Below are 9,659 nucleotides of genomic sequence, written 5' to 3'. Positions count from 1 at the left end.
GTCATTTATTTCAAAATTCGTCTTTTAAAATATATATTTTTATATATTGAAAAAACTGTTCCCTATTTTGAACTGTAAAGTCATTGATATAATTTGACTTTTTATGCAAATTTATTTAAATTAAAAATAAATAAATAAATGCTATACTTGTATACAATTTTATATTCTATGTAAGTAATAATATTATTTATCTGTAAATAACAAAAACAGCTATATTGAAATTAAAAAGTAAATATTTTACTCAGTATATTATATTTCATATAATATAATATATTTTTATATATTTATATCTAATATAGCAAAAATGGACGTCAGGGTTTTGCAAGAGCATTTCTAATAAAATGCAGGAAAATATTTTAGAGATCAGAAGTTATAAAAAAATAATTATGTAAGCAGAATAAAACAAAGAAAGATCTATCGGAAAGTTAAACGTTATAAATTATCTCGAGCCTTTACAAACGTGCGAACTACGTCATGTCATTATATCGGAGTATCTCAGTATTCTTTTGATTATGACGTAGTGAGCACGTTTGTAATCGTTCGAGTATAGTTTCAAAAAAAAAAAATGTAATAATGACAATTTTTTTTTTTTACCTAATTGCGATGTTTTGGTAATTTTAAAATCGATTCGCGTTGTCTTTGTGAGATATTATTTTCGGTGGAGTTTGATAGTTACATTATAATTATAACTATCAAGTATTTATGATTGGTATTTTTTCATTTAGTATCGTATTCAAAAACCAGTGTTTCTAAGAGGTTTATATAAAAAATTGTTAGGAACTTGTATATTCAACAATGATGATAAATTTATTGTGAAAGTACAAAATAAATATAGATAGTATTTTAAGCCTAATGTTTCAAGTTCAAATCCATATTCGTCAGTTTTGTTTGAGTTCAATTCCTGCTTTAAAAAGCGCGTTTTCAGACCTTATTTCTATTAAGGAGGTTTTCAATCATTTTAATAACGGTCTTTTGGTAGAAAGTGAAAGAATGAAGAAGATATCGGTAAGTTATGTACTCAATATATCATTATTTTTCAAATTAATAGTGTTTAACTTAAGACAATATGGAGCCGCCAAACAACTTGAACAAATTACCTTTCATCGTAGCTAACCTTTAAGTCTGGTTGGTAAGAATTGCAGACCTGCAGACCAGAAATAATTGCCATTGCACTTAGATCGCCATATTGTTAGAACAGTCAACAGAGAGTCCTCTGCACTGGGTCTACATTCTGTAGCGCGATTTTCTACATTCAGTACGAGTATCGAGAGATTGACATTTAAAATGTACTGCAAAAATAGTTCCTACGACGCCCGCTAGAGGCGCTGATCAGATTTTCATTCAAAATTTCTCAATAGTTAACCGGTTGTCGATAGTCGATAGTGGTAGAGTCAGTTTATTTTTGCTTTGGAACCACCTGTATGCTTAAACTTAAATATAGAGTAACAAATAAATAAAATTTACATAACATAACAGATCACAACTTTATATAATAATTATTTAGATCATCTTTGACTATTTATATATTTATTGCGTATCTAGACGCATCATAAGATCTTTATACATGTTTCAACGAGGGCCTACCGACTGAATAACTGGTCAAATGATTTAATAACAATTATTAACGACCATATATGTATATTATACACCATTTAACATTGAAAATAAGTACAAACATAGACGGGTCATAAAATAATAATAAAATGCCTCGTCCAATAGCGCGATTTTCTATTTTAGGTACTATCGAGTATCAAAAGTTTGTTATTTAAAATGTACTTAAAAATTAGTTCCTACAGGACCTGCAAGGAGCGCTGACCACTGATCAGTAGCGCGATTCTCTACGGTCTGTATTGTCGAGTATCGAAAGTTTGACATTAAGAAAGTACTGCCAAAATAGTTCCTACGAGGCCCGTCAGAGGCGCTGATCAGATTGTCATACAAAAATTCTCGATGACAAGCCGGTTTTCGGTAGTCGATAGTAGTAGAGAATCGAGCTACAGGTCTTTATACAAAATTTGTCGATAGTCGATAGTGATAGAAAATCGTGATACTTGAAGAAAATAGTTTTTAAAACATCCGTTAGAGGCGCTGATCAATTTTTTATATAAAGTCGATAATTAAATTGCTTTTCTGCACAATCAAAATTAAATGGTGCATACTTTATTATTATTTTAAATCGCGGTTGTTGTGTGACGTAAGTTGTTCTTTCTTGAATGTTCTAGAATATTCTAAGTGTTGTTTTATAGAAGTAGAAGTTAGCAGTGTGTGAAAAGTTTGAAGAATCCACGACCCTTCTCCGGGGCTGGTCCCATTAGCATTGGTACTTGGTTCTTGTGTGTTATTGTTATCTGAAAAAAAAAAATAATGATCAAAGGAAAAAGAGCGTAAGGTCTTGGCTTTAAATCTACATTTATTTTAAAGAAAGCTCCCAAATAGACGTCACTCTTGCGTCGCGGGACTTTGACAAGCATAGTACATGTATATGCATCGCCCGCACACGCGACTTTGCCACGCCAATACGTCGTTCACTCGCGTCGTTCACATGCTTAAGAAACACACACGCTCGATTTGGGAAGACTATAAGTAACTAAGTAAATGATTGTGGTAGGTTCAGCTTTTTTCATTCTGATTCAAGGTCTAATGTAGAGCACAATACGACAGCGGTGTAGTAGAGGTACATACTACTAATGCTAAATGCGGGGTCGTAGGTTTGATTCTTATACGGAACAAACAAATGTCTTTTGAGTTTATACTTGATGTCCTTTGTTTTTATATTTGTAAAAGTCTTGCGAGGCAAAACGCGAGAGTTTTCTTTTTACATCAAAAACATTCTGTTTGTTCTGGAGACTACTCCGTAATATAATATATGTAATACCTTGCAAGGCGGCTGCATCCATGGTTCTCCGTCGATCTGCATGGGGAATGTCTTCTTAGTGGTGATGGTGATGGAACTGCACTGCGCCAGCCGACGACCTGATGCGCGGAGACCTGCACAAAGTACACAAAATGTAATTATCTTTGAGAAAATTGCAGGTTTTTTTATCATTGAGCAATATCTGGGCACCTGCAAAATGCCGTTACGTTGTAATTTTTACCAAAAAAAAGCAGTGAATTTGGCCAATTTATTAAAATTAATTTATTTCCAATGGCCAAATTCACAATTTATAAAAAACGACCCATTGATAAAATTTATTGCGCTTTGGGATCAGGGTAACAAACAGCTATATCTTTAGGGTATATTTGACGGTTATAATTAGTTATTAATTTTGTAATATAAAAGTAATTTACCTGTTCGCACTTGTCCCATATGTAAGCAGTTTTCTAAACCTATCACTTCAATTAATTTATCGCCGATATCTGAAACAAAATGCAATTTTATTCATTACCATTACGTTCAAATATAAATGAGATACATGATATATATAAATGAGACAGTCTGTCTGTTTTTGCGGCTTAACCGTTGAACAAATTTTCGACGTTAATTATAATGGACATACCTAGTTAACGAAACGGGAAGTTATATAGTTATATTTAATACACTACCTACTACTTTTTCTTATAAATCAAGAGGCGTTAAAAATTGAAGGATTGAACGTGAACTTAAATGTAGTTACCTTGTTGTGCATTAGGGAAGCGTGACCGCCGATGCGCCGTGCTGTTCCCCCACAGGTTGGAGCCGCCGTGAGCATATGGGATGTTAAGCAACGCCACGCCTTGAAGCGATGGACCCTTGCTCAACTCTAGCGATGACCCGTCACACTATAAGAGGGAGAGAACTTGTTATTATATTCGTAAAAAATAACATGCTTTTTTAATCCATGGACCTGACTTTAAGCCGAATTTTGCTAATAACACAGCATTGGAAAATCTAAAAATATTTTTTATACGCATGATTTCAAAAGTTTATAACTACAAAATATTCTAATTGATAGATTAATCAATAGATTTTACATACATTATCTATTCTGACCTTAACATTATAGCTAAGGGCGTAGATAAATCCTCAACACCTAACCAAAACCTTCAACTTTACTCAAGACAGTACTTATGTTACTTTACAGCCCAATAACACTCTCAATTCCTTCATTAGGCACCCAATAAGACAAGACTAGTGGAAGGTCCATACCGACGGCTTTACGAGCTTTCCGGACTTTTCTATTCGACGGGCCATTACTGCGCATTTTTTACCAAAAATGTTATGGCAGGCAGTACCCTACTGTCCACAGTTATAGTCCAGGATACAAACGCGACGCCTTAGGGAGACAGTGGGACTTGCTACCATTGTGCCATAAAACCTGTCGAAGCTTATTAAATTGATAACTGACCACAGAAAAGGAGTATAAATGGTATCAAAGTATTTACCACAATATCAATATTCTCGTGCAAGTTCTTGCAGCTGGCGGCGAACTGCTCCGAAGTGGCGAACTCGAAGTACCACAGCTTGTTCTTCATGCGCGAACTGAACTTGTCCGGGTTGCGTTCACGCTCCGTGTGGAACTTCACGCAGATTGCCGCGTCCTGACACGGAGGATTTATTGAGGTAAGCTTTATATTTTATCTTAATCTGTTTTTACTACTTATATAAGTCATACTTAGTTTTAGTATGGTAATTGTATTTACCATACTAATATCAACTATTTCGTACAGTAAACCTGGGTAACTTTGAATCATTTGGGTAACATTGACAGTGGGAATTTAAGCTAGTTTCGATTATTTTTTCATATGAAACCAACACAATTAATAAAAGTTTGCAAAATTAAAATAAACCTTTATCAATTGTATTGGTTTCATATTAAAAAATAATCGAAACTAGTTCATATGTACCCAATGTTACCCAAATGATTCAAAGTTATCCAAATTGACCTTACCAAAATAAATAAATGCGTGATTAAACTTTGATGATGAACAATAAAAAAAATTTGAAGAAAATGCGGACGCTTGTAGTTGCGGGAAATGTGTGTTTTTATACTTACAATTAAAGTCAAAAACAATAGATGGTTACACCCCATAGACGGTATATGCCAATATTCCGTTTATGGGGTGTAACCGTCTATTTGAAATAATACTCGTTATAATCCAGTTGCAGCGTTTAAAGCAGTGGTTCCCAACCAGTGGTCCGCGGATCACCAGTGGTCCGCGGAAGTCAAAATATCGTTCGCGAAAGATTTTAAAATTGAAAAGTTTCAGGACGATTACTGCACTTTATTTTTAATATACTTATGAAGTGGTCCCTGCAAGCAAGAAAAATATAAACGTGGTCCCGGACTAAGAAAAGGTTGGGAGCCCCTGGCTTAAAGGATTGTAGGTAAAGTAGAAACTAACTGACTGTCGATCCATTTTGAGATAAGAGACTCTTAAGTTAGTTGGACGTCTTAAGGTAGTTGGAACTAAATGATACTCACAACACCAACTGAGAAGTAATTATTGATGATATTATACGGCACTGTGGTGGGGTGCGGCGCCGAGTCCAACATCTGTTGATGCTCACACTGTAACTGAAACAAAATGTACATAATTACTATAAGTGTCATTAAAAACTGCATAAAATATGTATAACTAGCTGACCCACACAACTTCGCTAGCGTCACATAAGAGAGAATGGGTCAAAATTTTCCCCGATTTTGTAACATTTTTCGTTGCTACTCCGCTCCTATTAGTTGCAGCGTGATGTTATATAGCCTATAGCCTTCCTCAATAAATAGGCTATCCAACAAGTAAATATTTTTTTAATTCGCACCAATAGTCCCTGAGATTAGCGCGTTCAAACAAACAAACAAACAAACTCTTCAGCTTTATAATATTAGTATAGATTCTCTCTTATGTGACGCAAGCGAAGTTGCGCGGGTCAGCTAGAACAATGATTAAAGTACTTACGTCAGAGCTAGTGTTGGTAGAGTTAGGATTGGAATTGTTCTCTACATGTATGTGCCAGCGATCCATCATGACGGTGCTGGCGCGCGCTATCTTGTCCAGGATCTTGTGGATCGACTCGCCTTCGTATCTAAAGGGAAAATCAAGGGCTGAATTAGACCCTGTTCTTCTTCTTCTTGTCGTATGGTTAGTGGTCAACCTAGTGTCAAAGTTGTTCAAGCCAACCGAAGGTCTTTGACGTGGCTTAACGACTGTTATCTTGATTTGCAACAACCGGTACCGACTTTTAACGCGCCCTTCGAAGCAAGGAGACGCCCAGTTTAAATACCATGCGGCCACCCGTATGGAATGACCGCGCCAAGGGTCGCTTAATTACCAAATACCAAAGTAAACCCTGAGCTCCCATTGAGAACATTCCTGCAAACGTTGGGAAACCCAGTAGCACTTTTCCCGATTTAGGAATCGAACCCGAGACTTTCGAGAAGAAGAAGAATCGTTGAGAGAGGTCTATGCAAAGATTAACACTTACCCGCCTCCCCATCGTAAACACCTAGCTAAATCATTTCCAGTTCCTAATGGTATAACTCCTACAGCCGGCTGCGTCTCCATTTGAACCTTATCTGTGAACAAATAAGGTTTTTATTCTACTGTCAAAGTAAAGTATATAATATTGATGCTACTGTATATTCTGCTTACCCATCGTTTCAAGCACCCAGCCGACAGTGCCGTCTCCTCCACAACATATTACTCGGTAGTTCTTTACGTCTTTGAACATTTGCAACCCTGAAACAAAAATTCATTCATTAATTTTCCTTTTAGTAAAATAAAATATTATTTAATTTTGTCCAGTGATATCAAGCGTATCAAAATCAGTCTGAAGAAATACTTCATTTGTCATCGCAAAATTACGTAAATTACTATTATTAATACACTTTTTATTTAAGATGGCAAAAGATAATCTTTGACAGTCGTTACCAGCTATCAGAAGCTGACAACCAATTTTAGCAAGAAGTAGCATTGTGTTAAATCCCAAGTATCTGGGTTGTCTAAACCATATAGGCTGTCGCTGCATGTAAAACACTGGTATTCAGCTGCATCCGGTGAGACTCGAAGCCGACTCCAACATAGTTGGAAGAAAGACTGATAATTATGTCAGAACAGTTTTTTATTTTAAAATTTTTTCTTTGATTTCTCTCCTTTGCGTAAAAACAGCAAATATAACCATGTTTTTTAAACTCTTGCGACTTGTACACATAATATTATAATGCAACGGGTCTTAAAGCGCGATTGAAAATTAAAGGATAGAATACCTTATTTGTTCACCCGACGTTTCGATCGAATTACATCGACTGTCTCAGGCTGACTTGAACCTTTAATTTTCAATCGCGTTTAAGACCCGTTGCATTATAATCTTTACTAATATTATAAAGCTGAAGAGTTTGTTTGTTTGTTTGTTTGTTTGTTTGTTTGTTTGTTTGTTTGTTTGTTTGTTTGAACGCGCCAATCTCAGATACTAGCGGTCCGAATTGAAAAATTATTTCAGTGTTAGATAGCCTATTTGTCGAGGAAGGCTATAGGCTATATATTATCACGCTACGACCAATAGGAGCCATTCTCTCTTCTGTGACGCAAGCGAAGTTGCGCGGGTCAGCTAGTATATTAGATATAACCATGCATACCTTGTGTTGGTCCACCTTTCGCTATATCATGGACCTGTCTAGGATTCAAGATGTACTGCAGTTTCCGCAGCACCCTCGACCCTTGCCGCCCCCCAGATTTGGGGTTGATGAACACTAGAAGGGGGCAGGAGCCTTCAGCGGGGGTGATCTGGAAGGAAATAGGGGGCGCGCGAGGCTCCCTCTTTTGCGATTCCTCTTTCTTGTCTTCTGAGGTCGCTGCGATTGAGATTGGGAGGGATATTGAGGTGGGGAGGGATTGCTGAAAAAAGAATAATTGTAGATGAGAGATGGCTTACATATCATAAAAAATGCCAATTGTGGGAATGTTTAGTCTCAACTTTTTCTATTGAGGAAAGTCCAAGTGTCTACGATTTCTATTTAAATAAACAAACTTTGTGAAACTGCTGAAAGCAAGGCACCTGTCGTCAATTTTCTACAGTCAGTATTTACTATCGAAAACCGGCTAGCTATCAAAACAATTTTTGTATGAAAAACTGATCAGCGTCCCTAGACTCTTTCACAAGAACCGGTTTACTTAGGTATTTTATGTCAAGAATTTGGCAACCATATAAGGAAATCGTACAACTGAATATATTTGTATAAACTATAAAACTCGATTTGTGTTTATTTCTTAATTTTATTACAGATTTACAGCTTTCCGTTTTAATTAATATATTGATCACTTTATTGTCACTTCACATTCTTTCACTAGCAGGAGATTTCTGGTCTTCTTTTCAAGGCATTTCTCTCAACATACCTCAAAAGAGTATGCCTACTTTTCAATGCAGTTTGCACAATGTATCTTAAGTCTAGTAATGTTGTTTTACCTGATCATGATGAGGTCTATGCGGCAGGGAGCGCTGTCGGTCAAGCACGAGCGGCCTGATGGCGGTGGGCGGCAGGATGTGGCGCGCGTGCCGCCCCAGGGAACACGCCCCGCCCGCGCTGCCCACGCAGCGGTTGTGCAACTAAAATATAATTAAATTATGAGCTTTATTACAAAACTAGCTGACCCGCGCAACTTCGCTTGCGTCACAAAAGAGAGATTGGGTCAAAATTTTCCCCGTTATTGTAACATTTTTTACTGCTGCTCTGCTCCTATTGGTCGTAGCGTGATGATATATAGCCTATAGCCTTCCTCGTTAAATGTGCTATCTAACACTGAAATAATTTTTCAAATCGGTCCAGTATTTCCTGAGATTAGCGCGTTCAAACAAACAAACATACAAACTCTTCAGCTTTATAATATTAGTATAGATAGGTTATTTTATGATTCTTCCAGAATCATCATTCAGGTGACTACTGATAAACTTTAACTAAAGATTGCGTATTTTTAAAAGAACTGACTTAGTAACGAACTCAACTCTACTCAGGCCGTTGCGAACGTGCTCGCTACATCATAATGAAAAGAATCATAGAAATGAGGCAATGTTAAAATGCGATAGAGAGACTCCGATAAAATGACATGACTTAGTTCGCACGTTTAAAATGGTCCGAGTATAGATGAAGTTGCTTAGGAGTTTATTCCTGAAGCTTCCATTTGATCTCAGATTTTTAGATATCTTTAATTTCATGAAAATGGGTTCAGTGATTTAAGATGAAAAATGTACCAAAAAGGGAAAACAGACTCGCATTTGTAATGTTATACTCACAGTGATATGGCACCAGCGACAATGCAGTCCGGTGATACCGTTGTAGCCCTTGATCTTTTTCCGACACCGCGCGCACTTGCCGTGGCAGTTACCTGCGAAATTAATACATAATTACAATTAGTGGAAAGGGTGTTCAATTGATAATTTTTGTTTAAAAACGCGTACAAACGTTCTACTCGAACAACTATTAAACTGTTCTTTGAGAAACACGATCTCCATATAGCTCGTGAATAATATGGTGGAAGTAACTATCTCTCTCATATTGAGAAAAAAGTCTAAGATTTAAGTCTGTGGGTTTTAGTTCTGACTCTTTGGCATGAGAGAGTGATAATTAATTATTAGGATGGCTGTAAAAATAGATTTTTTGACCCTTCCTTTCTCAAAAGTCTCACCACCTATGCTCAAACTGGTGCAAAAGTGTTTTGCAATGGCACAAGTTAAACAATATAACCAGTTG

General features: G+C 36.4%; 1 protein-coding gene across 1 annotated transcript in view; it reads right to left on the bottom strand.

The window, feature by feature from the left end:
* Nucleotides 1–251: 251 nt before the first annotated feature.
* The window catches only part of Dgk (diacyl glycerol kinase 1), a 114,119-nt gene continuing 104,711 nt past the window's right edge, over nucleotides 252–9,659 (bottom strand). Inside the window, exons 13-24 of the mRNA XM_076132120.1 lie at nucleotides 9,203–9,294; nucleotides 8,378–8,518; nucleotides 7,551–7,809; nucleotides 6,568–6,654; nucleotides 6,401–6,491; nucleotides 5,875–6,001; nucleotides 5,403–5,495; nucleotides 4,363–4,518; nucleotides 3,615–3,759; nucleotides 3,289–3,357; nucleotides 2,876–2,988; nucleotides 252–2,348 (exon numbers count right to left, since the gene is read on the bottom strand). Coding sequence (XP_075988235.1) covers nucleotides 2,256–2,348; nucleotides 2,876–2,988; nucleotides 3,289–3,357; nucleotides 3,615–3,759; nucleotides 4,363–4,518; nucleotides 5,403–5,495; nucleotides 5,875–6,001; nucleotides 6,401–6,491; nucleotides 6,568–6,654; nucleotides 7,551–7,809; nucleotides 8,378–8,518; nucleotides 9,203–9,294 — 1,466 coding nt within the window. The 3' untranslated portion in view covers nucleotides 252–2,255. The remainder of the gene's footprint in view (nucleotides 2,349–2,875; nucleotides 2,989–3,288; nucleotides 3,358–3,614; nucleotides 3,760–4,362; nucleotides 4,519–5,402; nucleotides 5,496–5,874; nucleotides 6,002–6,400; nucleotides 6,492–6,567; nucleotides 6,655–7,550; nucleotides 7,810–8,377; nucleotides 8,519–9,202; nucleotides 9,295–9,659) is intronic.

Source organism: Anticarsia gemmatalis, chromosome 27, assembly GCF_050436995.1.
Source record: "Anticarsia gemmatalis isolate Benzon Research Colony breed Stoneville strain chromosome 27, ilAntGemm2 primary, whole genome shotgun sequence".
Classification (NCBI taxonomy): Eukaryota; Metazoa; Arthropoda; class Insecta; order Lepidoptera; family Erebidae; genus Anticarsia; species Anticarsia gemmatalis.
Note: the sequence above shows the minus strand (reverse complement) of the source record. Positions and strands in the feature narration are given on the sequence as shown.